The 18671-nt window shown below is 40.8% G+C and overlaps 1 protein-coding gene across 2 annotated transcripts in view; it reads right to left on the bottom strand.

Annotated features, from left to right (window-relative positions):
- Window positions 1-17717, bottom strand: part of lrp1ab (low density lipoprotein receptor-related protein 1Ab) — an 88794-nt gene extending 71077 nt beyond the window's left edge. The window contains exons 1-3 of one of the 2 annotated variants that reach the window (XM_038722557.1): window positions 17487-17717; window positions 17136-17385; window positions 5041-5181 (exon numbers count right to left, since the gene is read on the bottom strand). In XM_038722557.1, the coding sequence (XP_038578485.1) occupies window positions 5041-5181; window positions 17136-17208 (214 nt within the window). In that variant the 5' untranslated portion in view covers window positions 17209-17385; window positions 17487-17717. Of the gene's footprint in view, window positions 1-5040; window positions 5182-17135; window positions 17386-17486 lie in introns of those variants that run through there. The other variant, XM_038722558.1, reaches the window with a different exon arrangement.
- Window positions 17718-18671: the final 954 nt, after the last annotated feature.

Below are 18671 nucleotides of genomic sequence, written 5' to 3'. Positions count from 1 at the left end.
AGATAGAGAATGATTTAGCAACATACCACAATAGCTTGGAAGAGCTTTAAGAAGCAGCAGTCCTGCATTGAGACACACAGAGCAAAAACTCCTGCCCTGAGGGCATGTGTCAACCGCTTCCTGAGCCTTAAGCTTGTACGTAATAGGGTTGGGCAATGTCTACAAAATTTCCATCTGACGATGTCTACAATGAAACATGGACAATGTCATCAGTTGCGCGCACGTTGGGGGCAGCAGTCATCTTATGTGGATGTGTTCTCGCACAGACTTAAAAAAAAATTGGTAGACCGGGACCATGGACCAGGTAAAGCAACAGTGAACACACAGGGTGCAGATGTTGGTTTCAGTTGTTTGACAGGCTGCGTCATTAATAAGCTGACGTGCGGCTCAGCTGCTGCTGCGACGAAGTATCGCGGGTGGAAATATATGGAAAAAAGACGAGTTCTCAGTCTTTTACAGGGATCTTGAAGTAAAATTCAATACCTTTTTAAGACCTTTTCAAGACTTTTTCAACATATCTTAAGACTGCCGCGCCACTTTGAGCTAACCAATTAAATCAGCCACACACCTTTAAAAGGGACATTTTAGAGTTTTTAAAAGGAATTGAAATATATTTATAACATATCAATTGCCTATATGTCATCAGGTTGTAACGCCACCTAGAAATTGAGGCATTCACCAACATTCTCAGTTGCCTATAACAGCCTGTAATGGCCAACTGTTTTCTATGTGAATGACTGATCAAAGCCACCGTCTTACATAAGCTATGACGTTTATGTACGCAACATTACAGCAAATCATGTGAAACACAGTGTAATTTTGTGTTTAGATAATGTGAGCTTGCCTGCAATGATACGTGTGATAACTTTAATCGACCACTTGATCAATACAACAAAATTCAAATAGGCCAGGAGGGAACAAAGATGAAGATAATAAACTCAGTGATGAATAACGTAAGTAGTGTAGGCGGTGTTGCACAGGTACAACCCGGAGGAGGAACTAGTCTAAATGACTGTATTAGTAAAGCCTAATATTATAACATTAAATTAAAAGTATATTGTTAATCTAATAGTAAACTTTATGTTTGATATTAATATATTCATTATGTTACTATATTCAATATAATTTCATATAATAGTATATAACTTACACTAGTATATATTAATTCAAATTACAGCTGTTTCAGTTTGGGGTTGTTTTTTATTCATTAAGTTTGTGCAAGAAAAATGCTCTAGGCTACATGATAGTCTCCAACCTTGATTCTGGGCAGGCTAACGTTAGCCAAACCCACACGCTCCTTGAATTTACCTTGTTGTCTTGTGTCTTACCGATTCCGCTGCTAGCGGCGCATCTCGCTCTTGTTTTTCAGGAACGGGGCTGTTCAGGTGGCCACAGAGTGACCGGCCAACCGGGTTAAGCCCGTTACTCCTGATCGCCGCTCCGACTGTGTTTTGGACGATTAACATTGCGGGTCCGGCGGGGTGGGAAATTACGGTTGGTTGTATACGTAAATCCTTTTCCGGTTCGCATGGATCTATTTTTTGGAGCTTTTAAGAGTGAAATAGGCGCACGGAAGATCGCTGCACCTAACGTTACAGAAACGAATCACACAGTCGCTACTCACTGCCTGTCTAGTATTTTTGGCTATGCATTATAAATAGTACGTTCATCTACACTTTTAGCAAACAAACGTTTGGACAAACAGGATTTTCACATTGAAAAAAATATCTTCAAAGTCGTGATGTCTGTCACATCATTGCCGATGGAAGATGGCATCGTCTATCGGCCCAACCCTAGTACGTAACTGAGGTCAAATGGTTTCATCCAATTGAAGCCATACAGTGGGGGGGGGGCAGGGTCACAACTGCAGACAGGGGCTTGTAGAGGCAGCCTTTTGATGTCTATCTGAGTACTGGGGCAATAAATGGGACGTGCACACTGGGGGTCTGAGGGCTATGACAGCCCTACAGATGGCAACCTGCCAAGATCCCCACCAATCCATTTATGACGACAAGTCATGCGGATTCATGTGCAAAAACATGCATCCATACATGTTCTCCCCATCACTCTGCTTCAGCATCCTTGCAGCCTTCGAATAAACAAGCCCACTGAGGCTAAGGACCCAGAACACTGACCTTTGGCATCAACTGCCACCTCGGCCACAGCACATCAACGCCTCTTGATAACGTTGCAATCCCACTACTGTGGCAGAAGTCTGCCTTTAGCTCCTCAAGATAATTACAGCCCAGATGAATGATTTGAAAATGACAGGCAATTAGACTTCCAGACAGTGTGATACTGAGGAGTACACTTTCTTTCAGCATGGGTACCAGAGGTGTAGATCAAAAGGTCCACACCAGACAAAAGCACACGTTTACAACACCCACCACTCTGGCAGAATTCATGATCATTGTAAACAAAACAGGTGGCATTTACCAGAAACAAAACTGGTGCTTCAGCCAAATTACCTTTAGTCATGGTTTGGTTTTGAGCTTGAGGATGAGTGGAACTTTTCAAAGTGCCTTTTTCAAATGATATACAAATAGTTTTAAGAAACAAAGCTCCATGTTGGCTGCGTGCACCGGCTCCGATTTACACGATGGCCAGTCTGGGGGACAATCCCACACCGAGACAGAAGTACAGCCAAGCAGCCCCAGGAGGGAGAGAGGAAGAACAGTGGAGACGAAAGAGGAAGAAAACAAAAGGGAAAATGTTTTTGCCTTGCAAAATCTCAGCGAGTACTCTTTGTAAACCAGCCTGTAGTTAGTAATTAACTTCAACTGAGGATAATGTTGTAATTATAGTAGCTCGCAACACTCTAATTCCCATCAGCATTAACACACAAAACTAGACTGTGGTCTGGGGGGCATGCTGGAACAAAAGCCTGGAGAGCAGGGAATTTTCTTGGAATTCTCTGACTTTCATAAACTAAGTTTGAAAGAGAAAGGTAAACTGCTTTTGTAAACTTTGCTGCTGATAAAAAGAGAGCAGTGGGTGAACAGATCTCAAAGTTTAAAATACTGCATCAAAACAAAACTTTTTTGCAGAAAAAACAGTTGATCCAGATTTCAGCCCCCCCTCTTAGATGTATCAATGCTTGGCCTGCTTTTAGATCTACTATTTCCATAAGAGCTCAGTGGAGAGCAGCCTTGTTTACGGCATGCCGGTCAGATTAGCTCTTTCCAGACCTGCAAACTGTTTCACCCCGTGAATGGAAAAACCAGGATAAAAAGAAAAAAAGACTTTTACATTCCTCTAAGTCAGAGCAGGATTTTAAATACCCTTCAGAGTCATACCCCTCCAAACTCTCCTTTCTCCATCTATGCTGGCTCAGATCCATTCACTATGTAGCTTTATCTGCAGCCCTCCATCCTAAACACTACTCACATTTAATGGACGGATCAACTAAACGAGTGAGGATAAAATCACAGTCTGGCTGCCTTCATTGTGATACTTAAAAGGCGCCTCGCCTTTGACTGTGTGTGTAAGACTGCAAACACATAGTGCTATACAGAGAAAAAGTGCATTAATTGCAGTAACAGATATTTATTATGACTGACTCAGAAACTCGCATGAATAGAGAAGCGCCTTAACTAAAGGTAAAGTGACGGGCGGATTAGAGCCCACGGGAAGCGGGTAATTGAGCAGAACGCATCTTGATGTTCTGGTGAAACACCACTCTCCATCTCTCCACGCAGAAGATGAATCACACCATTGTCTGTGTCACCAAATTACATAAGTGCTATGGAAAATTCACTCAGTTCAACTGCTTATTAAAAAGGGAAGACACTCAATGGCCGCCGCTTGCTTGAGTGAATTATGTGGGTCACGCTTACATGAAATTGCTCATGTCCTGTGATTGCATATAAAACTACAAAAATCATTTAGCAAAACTTACTGTACACTTTTTAAATACAGAGATAAACTGTTAGCCGTCAATACTCCCCGTAAAATCAGTGTGAATCAGTAAATATAGAAGAGTGACAGAGGAGGTGGATGAGAGAACCTTTTTCTGTTCAGCTTCACCTTTGTGTTTTTGCTCTAAATCTGAAATGATTTGTTCTGCAGAGGAATTGCCAAACATTTTCTAAGACTGGATACTTGGTACAGCAAAGCTCTGAGCATTGAGGAGATTACCTGACCCATCTGTGGGGCGGGAACCCACCTAATTTTAACTTTCTCCATTTTAACACCTAAAGTTAATCTTTTATGTGCCAATGACCGCAGCATAATGATGCATCTTGTCACCCTCTGCTATCTCACTCATTTCCAATCCCTAATCCTATGTGTTGATACTTAATTGTGTTTTCACCCACAATAACAAGTCCCTTAATGCTTTGTCAGCTGCTTGTCTCTCGTGCCTCGTGACTGTTGTGAGAATGCTTGTAGCATGACAGATGTAAGGTGTGGCACATGCAGACAGTAAAATCACCATTAGCGCCTGCATATAAACAGAGGGGAGGCTTTTACCAGGGAGAGTTTATGGAGGGAATGGCTAGATGGAGAGGCTGACAGATGTAAGTGGCTGAGACAAGACTCTTAGGGACTGCACAGATCCCACAAGAGTCTAGGCAAGAGCAGGCACATCCCTGAACATCCAGACTAAACACGGCCACATAATTAGAGCCATAATTCAGCAGTGCAGCCAAAGCACGCACTGTGAGCCTGTGTCCTTCATAGAAAGGGCATCACCTACCCTCTTATCCAGGCCCAAATTAAGCTGTCTGAACATTGTGCTACTGGCCCTTCAAAGCCATTTAGAGGCAGTGAATTTGATGTCTTATAACATCATGTGCTGCAACAACATTGTGTGTGTGTGTGTGTGTGTGTGTGTGTGTGTGTGGGGGGGGGGGGGTGACAAAAATTCATGTTTAAAATAAGCTTTATTTGCAAAATAGCAATATCTAGAAAACAAAGCTGGGCAAAAGCAGTAATAATCCTTATTACCCTGAAGCAACAGCTTGGAGAGAACACAAGAGCAGAGGACACACGCATGCTGAGAGACCGTTTTAGTAGTCATTTTCATGTAGGCATACTTACAGATATCTGGGGATTCGTCTGAGCCATCTGGACAGTCCTTCTCCCCATCGCAGCGCCAGCCTTTGGAGATACAGGTCACCTGGTCCTTACATACAAACTGCTTAGAGCTGCAAGTCTTGGGCTGGTCGTCAGCTTTGGGAGCTGAAAAAAAAGGAGAGTTTTTGTGTCATCACAAAAAGCAACTGTGGCTGTTAATGCTTTTCAATCACAAATACACTTAGCAAGAAATGCAATTTGCAAGCACCCAATCTAAAAAAAAAGAAAAAGAAAGTGAACTGGGGGTGGGGGGGTTGTGCGTTATGTTACCCTTATTATTTTTTTAAGCACTTTTCAACAAGGAACTTATCTACTTAGAAAATTTCCATCTTCAAGCAGCATAGATCTTAACTCGGCAGGGCAAAGCAACATGCAAGAGTCAACCCAAGTTTACAATGATGTGTTTGTATCAAAAGACCCACAGGCACAGTCTATTCATAAAAATAAAAATAAAAAAACTCTACAAGTGGTGCCTTTTAGTTCTGGGTTTGTTTGTTGTGTCCTCTCTTCTTACAGACATCTCATTTCTTTCCGCTTTTTTTTACTTCACTTAAGGTGTTTTTCAACTTTTACCACAGAGGCTCTTTCATGTGTTCAATCACCCATGGGAAACTGCAGAGCGCAGTAGTTCTGGGCAGTAAGTCAGCACAGATTGTTGAGGTGTACCACAGGCTAGCAGCACCACAGCAACGCTCATGACCCATCAGCAGTCTGACACTGCTGACATGCTTCAAACGTAGCCACTCTCAAAACCCTGGTCAAATGGAACTCTTCCTACATGGTGTTGCATCGGTCTGTCAACACTGAATTTGTCACTTATTTAAAAATGTACCTTAAAAAGGGTCACTTCAACCAAATGACAAAAAATAATAAAATTAATTCTCACTATCTTGTGTTATCCAGTCATGAAGATAGGTTTGTTTTTATTTGTCCAGGTTTAGATATATCCATCTCTTGAGATTTCTACCTCCACCCCAATACAAATGAGGTGAATGGCATTTCAATTCTGCTGCTCACAACACTGAATATGTATATTTATTAATTCATGTCCCTTTTTTTGGCCTATTTTTCCAGTAGAAAGTATTTTCAATGAAAACTGGTCACACTTAGGTCTTTGGATTATTAGTAATGGGAACATTATTTCTTGGAAGACACATTGCTATTTATATTTTTTTTAACATAAGGTTTAAATGCTTCAAGCACAGGAATTCTACTCACCTATTGGGATGGCGGCAGAAATTTCAGATAGCTCATAAAACTGGATAAACAAAACCAAAACTATTTGCATGGATACACTTTTTTTTAATTTAGGTGAATTGATCTAATGAAACACAACATGTGAGAATACATTTTCAAGTACTTTTAACGACATAATCCTTCACTTAAAGTAAAATGGAGGAGGCTGAAATTCTATGCTAACATCTTCTCACAGTGTAAGAAAGGGTGAAAATAGCTTGCCAAATATACACAATTGTTATTCTTCCTTTTATGACTGGTCAAAAATGTTACACACAACATAAAAAACCCCTCAAAAGACCACAATAGCCATTTCAAGCAGGAGGTTGTTGGTACTGTACTGTTGTGCAGCAGCGCTCTGGGAAGGACAACACCGAAGGTCTTATTGTGATTCTCTGCAGGGACTGAGCCCTCTCTCGCCCTGGATGACTTGCCTCCCTACGTACTTGGCAGGCAGAGAGGTGTTTGGGGTAGGCGGTGGGGGTGCACCGCAAGGGGGCTGGGATGTGACTGAAATCACAAGAGAGCACAAGGCTAGTGTATCATTGCGACTACATTCCTTTTGACTGTCAGGCTAAGGGGTTTAGACCCTGGACTTTTTTCATGTGACAGTGAAGTGTATGTTTAAGTCAAACACTAAGACTTCCGAGTGCCATGTTTTTGTAAATACAATTAGAAATTAAAGGGTTGCAGGGATGAGCTCACAGCTTTCGTTCTCTTGATATTTAAGTTTTAGAGAAAGCAGGTTCGCAGGATTTCACCTCCTACTTATCTTCACACAATGGCTTAGAAAACTAAAGTGATGCAAGAGGATAAGATTTAAACTCTAGAGTCCTTATTATATGTCAATACAATATGACAGGATGTAAAATTCAAGATGAGAGTGAGAAAGTGAGCTTTAAAATAATGGATATAGACCATTTGCTGATTTAGTTTAGGCAACATGCACACACCCAACTCCTTGGTGAAGGAATGAGATTGGCTAGCCATGCCTGAGGCCAACTTCTTAGTTTTGCTTCCCTTCAGCTTACCAATGCCCTGGTACATTTTGTATGGATGGTAAATACACTGGATTTGCCTGTGCTTATATGTTGCCATTTAATCTGCCTACACAAATAAACAAACAGCCAGATTGACCGCGCCCTGAGCTGAAATGAGTAAAAGCATTGAAACCTCCGACAGGCTTCTATGTGGAGGCATTCCCTCCATCTCTCTGCTCCCCGTGTGAAGCAGCTGGACTGAGCCAGTTGTTCCCTGTGAGTCGGTATCAAACTAGAAATAAAACATTGTGGGTTCTAATTCTATCATCGCTTTACACACCAGCATGAAATGACCGCAGAGGAGAACCTCTGAGCCTAATTGGAGGTTGTGGAAGAGGAAGGGTTAGAGACTTGGGGAAAGACGGGCAGCCTTCTCCCTTACCAGTCCTCTTTCAAAGCCCACTGAAATATCTCAAAACAGAGATGTGAATTGTTCATTCAGCCTGTGAAGTCGCCTTTCCCCCCCAAAGTGACTGCCAGAATTCTGACACATTTTGGAGGGTACCAATCAGGCTGGGATGTTAAACCATTGGAGTCCACTTTACCTACAAAAGGGAATGAAAAAGGCCTTTCTTTAGGCCCCTGGGATTGGCCCAACAGCAAACACCAATCTCACTGAATCAAGGTACATACTCCACTTACAAGAAATCCTATAAACCCAGTGTGTTCACCTCCAACGAGTCCCCTCCTTTGAATGCCATTCAAACTAAAGCATTTCCTGCCACAGCTGAAAGGCAACTTGATCACACTGCTGTGACTAAATGGTAGGAAATGCCACAGCATTCAACACGTCTATCCACAAAACAGGAGGATTATCACATTTAAATACTATTATAATCCCACCTTGCTGTTTATGATCAAGTAAGATCAGTATGATATACACTTGAAACACGAACACCTACTCCCTCCACATTAGAATAAACTGAGGTAAACAACCATTCTATGGGTATTTATTATTATCTAATTAGGGAAGAAAACGAGAAAACTAACTTCCACAGCCTTAGTTAAAATCCTCAAGAGTTTTTAATTTCACACCATTAATCAGTGAGGGCAGCTTTGGAAGCTCTACAGGAAACACAGTTTCTGAAAAGAAATTACACCATGTACAAATATCTTTATTTGGTTGGCTTAGAAAAAACAAAAAAAACAGGATGTTTTTAAAACAGCTGTCTTCCACAAAAAACAAAAACACCTGTCTCTGTCACTCTGATGTAGATACAATATGTTGCACTGTATACACTTGACAGTGTATTTCATTTAAAATATCTTTATGGGTGAGTGATTCGGGAAAGGCATTAAAGAAGAAGGCTGAGAAAGTCCTTGAGGTGACCGTAAGCCTAAAAATGCCTGAAGTCTGGTACACTGTAAAAATGTCTCAAGTATTTGTCCATTAGACAAGGGATTAGAGTTTTCTACCCAACTAAACGTATGTTAATTTTGAGTTTGTTTTAAATGGTTTTCAAGTTCTTACATGGACAAGACATTCCAGGACACTACATCAGGATGTTTGTGATTAAAATGAGAAAAAAAACAGTTATTCTTCTTCCTCCTCTTTATCTTGTCTAACCAAGAAATTCTGGTTAAGTCACTGCTGTTTTACTGACCACAAAAGATCCATTAAGGGGTTTCAAGTGCTGAGAGCTTGTTCTACATGGAATGACATTCAGTAAGTTTTTTAGGGTTAAATTAAATATATTATATATTTATATGTGCACTTGATCTTTTTATGTGCTCTGATGGCAGAACAGAGGGCTAAGCATCGATTCTGAAAAAATGGCCTTGTCATTCAGGTATTCACGGACAAATGTTTAAATCCTGAGTTGACGTACAACTACACTATAAATCACTGAGTTACTTCCTTTTATGTGGATGCTCAGGCTCTAGTTGGCTTACTTGGTTTGATTTTGAGCATACTGCCAGTTGTATGGAGCACACACTGTATTTCCTTATGCAGGGCCACTGGAGCTCTGCACTGTCTAAACAGTGCACACTGAATTGCCCTTGAGCACTATGCATAGAAAAAAGCATTACACACGAGCGACTGAGCAAATGCATAAACGTACACAGAGCCCAGCTCTGTCCATCCTGAGAGCCTGATTAAAAACAAGTACTTTCAAGGCCACCCTTTCATTTGCAAGGGGACATTTAAGGTGTTGTTTTGTTTTTATCTAATCCCAAAAACTTGGAACAGGGTGGGATGGTGAGGAAATGGTGTTGTGGCACTAATTCAGCAGCCCAGTGATGGAAACACCATCACCAGCTGGGACACAACACTGACCCACTCCCCGATCTGTCTCTCTCAATATGGCCATTCCGGCTCTGCAAATCAAGTCCAGATCCATGCAGCACATTCCAGCACCTTCTAATTGATTTCATGTGTACAGCTTTGCCTCCAAAAGACAATCTGTTACAGACGAGCAGCTAGATTCAACAAATTCAAGGTAAAATGACTTATTGCTTATTTCTTTCTGCTGCAAGACTGGCTTAGAGTGCAAATACAAACTGTAAGAGAGGGCTGACTTCATGCTACACATCATTTTAAACGTTTTCTTTAGCTATAATATTTATTATAGGTTTAGCTTTAGTTAAAAACGCCATGCACCACAATGATAATGACAGTCATCCAAATGCACACAGACTCAGCTGGAATGTTCACCACAACAAATTGATATATGAAATTTACTTTTGTTTCACAAGCATGCCCCCAACACTGTGCACATCCTAGCATTCAACCAACCCAAACCCCCTTGTGGATAATTTCTTGGCTGAGCAATAGAGCATGGATTCTATTAAATGCTGTTAAAAGATAACAGTACGAATGGGAATGTGAAATGACTTGAATGAATGAATAAATAAATGGGACTCTGGGTCTCAATGGTCATGATGGGTACAATGGCAGAGACAGGAGAAAGTGGAGGAACAAAAAGGACTGTTTCTCATCATCCCATCACTTTTCCCCTTTGTGGTCCTCCATTGTGGAACTCAGGTCGTCCGCAGTGTTCCAGATTGAAAAAACAACAACAACAACAACAAAAACAAAACAACTACAGTATGTAATTAGACCCCCAAGGTCAAGTTTGAAGTGATTTCTATGTGCTCAGTTTAGCAGGATTTCAAAGCAAGAATCCATGCATTATAAGTAACAATTAAAACCAAACAAGGACCATAGGGAAGAGAATAAGGGCAGAGGGAAGTTGTTATTTCTGAATTCTGTGCTATATTAATTATTCAGATGGAAGACGGACTATTTCTTTTTACCAAAGTCACATCCTTTTAGATGCAAGATGTGGAATATTATGATGCAAGAGGGTAGAAAGCACAGAACAAGTGTGATAAAGGCCCTGCCCTGGCCACTGCTACAGCCATTGAATCAGTTTCTTCAATGGCCACACTGTGCAGTGCCCCTCCAGTGGAAAACAACCACTTAGCTTTGTGTCAAGCCATGCCATGGCCAAGCACTGGATCACTTTAACCACCTCACGCCACGCATACAATGTCCATAGGCTATTCAAGTTCTAATCCACAATAGCCATTTTCAAAAGAGGCTGAACATGCATAAACATCAGAAGACTGAGTTTGAATTAGTACCTACTCTTGTGCCTGAAAGCCTTGTGTTTGTGTCATCGCACAACAAAAGGGCGCAGCAACGACCTCGGAGGTAACCTGATGAGGCTCTGCAGGACATCACAGGCCAGAGCAGTAAAAGGCCACGCAGTAAAAGACATACAATGAATGTGTGATTGATGGACGTAAGATAAAATGTTAATGGGCTCAGGCTTCTACGGAGGTCTTCCACACCCACCCTGTAGTCTTTGCATTGCACAGCTCACACACCACCCGCAAAAATTGAGGCATTCACAGCGAATAAGATGACTTAAAAACCTGCCTTGCCTCTGTCCTCCAAAGCTACTAGGAAAAAGACATCCAAGGCTACAAGAATATGGTATCAATACAGGATGTCAGTGTTTCTGTGATTTAATACAAGTCAATCTCTATGAATACCGCATCAGATTCACTCTAAAGAAAGCAGGAGGGAGGAGTGTTCCTACTTTAATAATTGTTAGGAATGACTCATAAACAATGCACAAATGAGTTGTCATCTACTTTACGTCTCAACACATGACTTCATTGTTCAGCAGTGAGACCCTATAAATTTGACTGCAATACAGAAAAAGGTCTCAACTGCACATAACGTACTAAAGTGCCAGCATGAGTGATTTAAATCTCACTGATGAGTACAAAGTATGATTAGCCTACAAATGACAGACTATCACAATGGACTGGAAGCTCCACTTTCAGCAGTTTACGTTTACATAGACGCTGTGGACCTTGGCAAGCAGTTAATGGCAAAGACTCCACATACACACACACACACCTTGCAATCTTGATAGTATTGTTGAGAACATCCAACTAGTTCCTGGTGGCATGCAGCAGAGTTTTGAGGTGATAACAGAATCAGACATGGAAATACAAACTCAAAAGCTATAAATAGTTTTAAAGTGAATGTGGCTGTTTTGCGCTCAAATATAAGCACAGTTTCAGAGAGCTCACGTCTCTGAAACTAGCGCTCGTTAGATTTGCCTCCAGTGTCTCGACAAGTGTTTTCCTGCACAACATCAATATGGAAAACATGTCTTTTGGTAACACTGCTTATTCAGACAACAAACACTTAAGTGAGGGAAAATTTTAGTAAGGTAATTCATTTTTTTCTAGTTTTAGGGAACATCACAACTTGTTCTGGAAATATATTGTAGATATGTTATGATATACTAAAACGTATGTACAGTACATGTGTGACAAATATTATTTTGCATGATATAAACACTATTTTATTGTCATACTTAATGTCTTCTTTTCAATGCTTTATTAGGAGTTTTTGTTGATTATGTTTTGGGTATTTATGAAAATGTAATCTGTTATATATCCAAGTAATATACATCAAATGAATTGAATAGTTATTGAGATCTGAAGTCCCAGATCTTAATAATGTTTACAATGTATTTGTAATATATTGTAGATGTTTTAGTATTTTATGCCCTTTAAATGTTTTTATTTGTGATCAGCCAAGAGACTGAAAATGAAAATATGTGGTCAGCTACTGTACAGTATTTCTGATACAATCCATGAAACGGGAACATTTACATGGGCACTACTTGTAATATACTACTACTTACCTTTGCCACAACACAGATGGCATAAATGTTCGTTTCATGTGCAACCACAAACTGATGACTGAGAGCAATGGTCGCGACTTTGATAAAAGTAAACAGCTTTGAGTCTTTGCAGCAGCCCATGAAATTGGAATCTTATCTCCATATATCAGATCCTCTCCTCTGACCAGGTGTGAAAGCAACTGTGATCAAATCAATTCTTTAGTCAAGCGCAAAGCCCACAACATCGGCAACATCTGAGGTGTACATGAGCGTGAGCCGGTAAAGCCAACACGAATAACACACAAAGAGCAGCAGAGCAAAGTCTCCAAAAACAGAGTGGTCAGCCTGAGGCTCCAGGTGAAGAGTTCACCATTAATGATGTCAAAGTCGAATCAGGAGTCAGAGAGCCAGTATTCTTATGGCTGCATTAGGTGTCAGGTAAACATTGCAACCTTTTGCAACATTTGAACAACTCTTTGTACTCTCTTTATGAAGTGCGAGGAAAAACAGATCTATTTCCGGTTGCCCCTCTACAAAGATGTGTTATAATCATGTGAAGCATGTTAAAAAAACCTCATTTTTAAGAGACAGATCATATTAATGACAGGAAAGGAAAGCAGTAATGCATAGCAAGCCTGATTTTATCACCTTCAAAAACTCAATAAATCTTACAGAGCTGCATTAACACACACCCACTCTTCCTATTATGTTAAAGAAGTTGATCCATTCCCCTTTTTTATGTCTTAGGAGCTTAACAGGGTAAACAGTGATGTAGCTAGCAGAAAACACCAATTACAGTACACCACTGCTAATAACAATCAACAGACACTGTATCATCTGCGGTCCTGTGCCTTCGATATGTGTGGAACAACAGTGAAGACATTTCTGTTAATCTGGTTTTACCCTCTAGTCACAGTTGATTGCAATGCAGTGCAGGAAGTAGTGGGATAAGAAGATCTTTTCTGCAGCTACGGTCGAGAATCCCACCATCTGCTATTATCATTTCACAAATATTTTCACATGGTCAAGACCAAAATGCAAAACACCTGCGGCACAAGCTTTATATAAAAGCCAAGGAATGTATACAAATTGGACACTTTGGCTATGTTTCAATCCAAATGTTTTACGCTTTTCTATCCTATGTTTCTTTGTGAGCAGAAAATCACTCTGGGGATTATCAGCATTACCTGATAAGAGTGCATTAAGAGTTGGCCTCAGGTGTACAGAAGTACAGTAACCACTCCCCAGTGACCTCCACTTGGAAGAGCTGGAGAGAGGAACCCAAGTTCTATAACCTGTTGAATTTGTATGAGAGACGCTGAATTTTTCCAGCAGATGTTTCCAGTGACGGTTCTGAGGAAAATGTAAAGGCAGGTCCCATTAAAAGGTCAGGCAAACAGAGTGTAGGCTTCTTAGGAATTCAACCTCTTTAGCCTCTGACCCACATTTATACTTTTCACCAACAGGAATCTTGTGCCTCTAAAGTTGAAATGAAATAATAAATAGCATTATGTTTACTGTAATGTCTGCCAGAGCAGAAACTATAAGCTGATTGTTTAAGTTGATAGTCAGAAAATTAATCAACAACCATTTTCATAATCAATTAGTGGATAACAATTATGTTCGTTATCTACTAGCTGTCAGTTACTTTCTAAATTAAATAGCTTGGGCTGTAAAATGTCAGAAAATAGTGAAATAGTGAAATCATAATTTACGAATTCCAAATTAACCGTCTTCAAATTACGTGTTTTGTCGGACCAAGACTCCAAGACCAAATCAGAATGAGTTTATGACAACATACATCACTTAAGACAAAGAAAAGTTTATAATCCTCACAACTGGGAAGCTGAAACTTCGGAATGTTTTGGCATTTTTGACTGAAAACAATGAATCAATTATCAAAATAGTTCACAGTACATTCATTTTCTGACGATCAACTAATCGATTAATCTACTAATCATTCAAGTTCTAGAATCTATTCAATGTTTTTCAAGCAAAATGCCCACCATTTGATGATTCCAGCTTCTCAAATGTTGATATTTGCTTTATTTTGTCATTATTGTTAGAAACAAAATATCTTTGTGTTCTGGACTGCTGGTTCAAACAAAACAATTAATATAAAGAGGGCTCTATGAAATTGTCTGGGGCATTTTGTTTTTGCCCACCATCCAAAGACATGCAGGCTATGTTAATTGGTGTCTCCAAAATTGTCCTTAGGTGTGGATTTGAGTGTGAATGGTTGTTTGTCTATGTATGGCCCAGCGATGGACTGGCGACCTGTCCAGGGTGTACCCCACCTTTCGCCCAATGTCAGCTGGGATTGGCTCCAGCTCCCCGCGACCCTGTACGCAGGATAAGCAGTTGACGATGGATGGATGGATGGATTTTGTTTTTGCATCTTTCTTACGTGTGGTAGACCAATCAATTAATCAGTTTAATTCTATAAAGGATCTGCAATTATGAAAATAATTGTTAGTTGCAAGCATTTTTTTCTTCATATCACCTTTGTAATCATAGATTCACTAGAACTACTAGGCTCTAAAAGTATTGTGCAGGACTGGACTGGATTTTGTCTAAAAAGGATGACACCTTTTGGGCGATATGGCCAAAAATGTTATCACGATAAAAAATATAATATAAATCAAATATTTATTGAATATATAACATTTGTTATATTGTTATTGAGGAAAATTATATTGCAATAATTATTGTTAGTTTTATTGCTCAGACCTACCTTTACGTGGCACAATAATGAACTCTAAAAGATCATGAGCAAACAAAAGGGTCTGTCCAATGTTTAACTGTTATGGCCTTCTGACCTTCCCCTCACTAATCCTTTCTCGTTCGTAAATTCATGCTGTGGCTCAGTGGTGATCCAGACAAATCCAGTACAAGTGGCTGCTGGCCTTAGGGTTTGTATCCACTCACTTGACCATTTCTATAATTCCCTTTTAGATCCAACACTACTGCAGTCGGAGGCAGATAAATCAACTGTTACTAATGACATAACACACGTAGATCATTTCCATCCCTGACTCCCTGTGATGTAACTATGTGTCCGTTTCACGGAGTATCCCAGACTGATTCTTGGAAGTTTATTTCGCTTCACCTCCCCCCCCCCCAAAGTCACATCTAAGTTGGATTAATTATCTCCCTGTGTCCAGATGTTACATACTGATGGAGGAAGTGGGACGAGCTTGCCCAATAACCTCAGTTATGGCTTTAACTCTGATCAGGCTCCGTCAACATCTAATGAAAGTTTTAGAAGATCTCCCAACACAGAGAAGGGCAGGAGCACTTTTTGTAAAGACGTTAACAGGGGTAGCTAATGTGTTGCTTTTCCTTCAGGCACCAAAGTAAACATACACCAAAGGTGTGAAATGAACTGCCAGACTGATATTACAATTATGCACATAAGAGGCTGTGAGGTCTGAGCTGGACAAACCAATTCTAGCGCATGACTTTTTCACAGTTCTACATCCACAAAATATTATGGATGACTTAACAACAGACTCCAGATAATGAAAATGCATAGGCTGTCATTCAGAATGTAGCATATGCTTTCTGGGCAAAGCTAATTCACAATACCATTTACAAGTGCAAAGTTAAATTGCATTATCTGTAGAACAAAACACAAATAGGCCTACATGTGCTATTTTGCACCTCCATGATTCACTTCAAGTTCTCAAGAAAGACAAAAAGGCAAGCTGTTAGCTCAACAGGTCTGCAATGCATTGTCAAAAGAGTAATGATGCATTTAATATCGCATCGGGGATTCGGGAGTATTAAGGGACTTAATGGGGTAACAGCACGACTATTCATTTCACTATCAGACATCACCAGGCTGTCACTTATAAACTGTGATTCCCAGGCAGATACTGACGCTACACGTCGGGACAAGCCGCGCCATTAAGATTACCTTCACGAGCAGACACAACTGTTTTCATACGCGCCAAGTATCTGAAAACAAACATGAAAACTAATCTGACCGATGATTCCCACAGGTTTGATATGAACCTCAAGCGTGCTGCTTCTTCTTTTTAATAATAAAAAAATAAAAAAATAAAAACACAGCATACTTGGTTCAGTAGCTATCAGCTGTAGCCATACAGAGAACATACATGGGGGATTGAATTTCGGGGGGGGGGGGGGGGGGGGTAGATACAGCCATTTTTTCGCAGTCTGTCAGAAATCGTGTTGTTTTGTAGAAATGGGTCGTTCGTGAAAGTGTTACGTTTGCCTTTTACCTGCTGAATATTCCAACCGTGAATAACCCCACTGTCTGCCATCCTTCCAGGCAGGCCTATTCTGTCTGCTCAGACAGAAGCACAGCTAAACACGCAGACACATTTAATGCCAAAATAATCGGCGCACTGCTTATTTATGCGGTACTCTCTGATTTAACGCTTTCCTAATGATCGACCTCGTCCTCAGGGGGAGACCGCTTGTGGCACCACTGTGTTATTGTGAAGATAACCTATTTGCGGTGTTGGCTCCAACTCTGGTGAACACAGGCCTGTGCACAGATGCTTTGCGCGAGAGACAGAGAGAGAGAGAGAGAGAGAGAGAGAGAGAGAGAAAAGTGCTCATGCTTTCTCGAGTATGCAAGATAACACAACAGGCTTCTTACCTACGGTTGCACCGTTAGGAGATGTGATCTCCAAGCAGAGTATAAATCCCAAGTAGAACAACCTCATCGCCATCTCCTGAGCAATGCTCTATGGCACTGCTGTTAGAAAGGAATAGAGGAAAAGTTGGCTGGATTTCTCAAACCTAACAACCCGATCAACCACCTCATTCGAACCCCTTCAATAGTCCGGGTGCGATTGTCCGTGCAGTTGCACCCTCAGTTCGGCACGGTGGCCGCTTCAGACGGGCTTCTGCAAAAAAAAAAGATTTGCTACAGGCAAGGCAGCAGCACATTCATGTAGGCTATATCGCTAATTGATTATCGGCATTCAAACATGATGCACAGTGGAACCTCTGTCTCTCTGTGCTTGCTGGGGTCTCTGATTCACCACACCATGCCACTGGAATCGTCCACACGTCCAGAAGCGCTGCAGGTCTCCTGCACCGCTCAGCTCATTCGTTGCCAAACTAAAAACAAAAATTAAAAAGTAAAAGTGTTTTTTTTCCCCGGAGCGCCAATGCCTCCCTGCTCTTGTGGTTGCATTAGTGGATGGTTAATCTCAAGCCCCAGCACTGTGAACGAGCCCGTGACGTAAGCTCGACTCCCTAAAAATGGGCTAACTGAGCGGCGAGCACTGTCTGCGCATGCCCTAGCACACCTCCCTTTTCTCCAATTTCATGCGCTTTTTCATCAGCCGTGGAGGTGGGAGAGAGAGGCAGCGCGGCCTGCAACTGACGCTGTGGGATCAGCCATGTTGGCTCAACATTTCTACAGAATCCTGATTGCTTTTGTGGTTACAAAATTAAATGAGTAAACAGAAAATTTAACAGCTGTCGAATCCTGACACGCTTGCAGAGTTGTTGAACATAATGCAGGCTTTTAAGTGTTTTCCTGCCAGCAACAGATATTTTCAGACTGCATAACCTGCGGCTCGTTAGTGAGTAAAATCTATGAGATTATTAAATGCATAGACTATCCATCTTTTAACCGAAGCAATCATGTTATAGCCTACAATTGTATGGTTACAGTAGTCCAAACTTCATTTGTTCTCGCTGTATCGCTGAGTTTGTATCGCTGTATCATATTGTTGAGGATTCCAATCACTTACAAATTGTGCTATTTGGATTGAAATTCCTGTTTTGCATCTTATGTTCTAAACCATTTTAAACTAAAATGGTGTCATCTCATTGCAAGCTCACCGACTTTGTCTTGTTTTTTTCTCACGCTCACACGTTCAGAGTTGCACCTAGTTTTCCAAGTCAAAACAGAAAAGCAAGTAAGACGGTTTAATGAGAGAGGTGGGTGTCCTCAACTTCTCCGTTCTTCACTAAACCACGCCCCCTAGTGGTACATGAAAATGAGAAGTGGATGTGATTGTTATGAAATAGATGCAGCTACATGTTTTTTGGATGAGCCTGTGCAACAGTACAATAGTCTTCCCAGCTTCTAGTAAAGGTAATTATTGACAAAACAAATACATATTTGTATTATATCACTTGTAATTGCTTGGTTACCAAAGCTAAAGACAAAAAAGCC

This window comes from Micropterus salmoides, unplaced genomic scaffold (assembly GCF_014851395.1).
Source record: "Micropterus salmoides isolate LMB-PRFRI ecotype aquatic unplaced genomic scaffold, ASM1485139v1 Ms_hic_scaffold_16, whole genome shotgun sequence".
In the NCBI taxonomy this organism is placed as follows: Eukaryota; Metazoa; Chordata; class Actinopteri; order Centrarchiformes; family Centrarchidae; genus Micropterus; species Micropterus salmoides.
The sequence above is the reverse complement of the archived record's forward strand: the minus strand, read 5'-3'. Positions and strand labels throughout refer to the sequence as shown.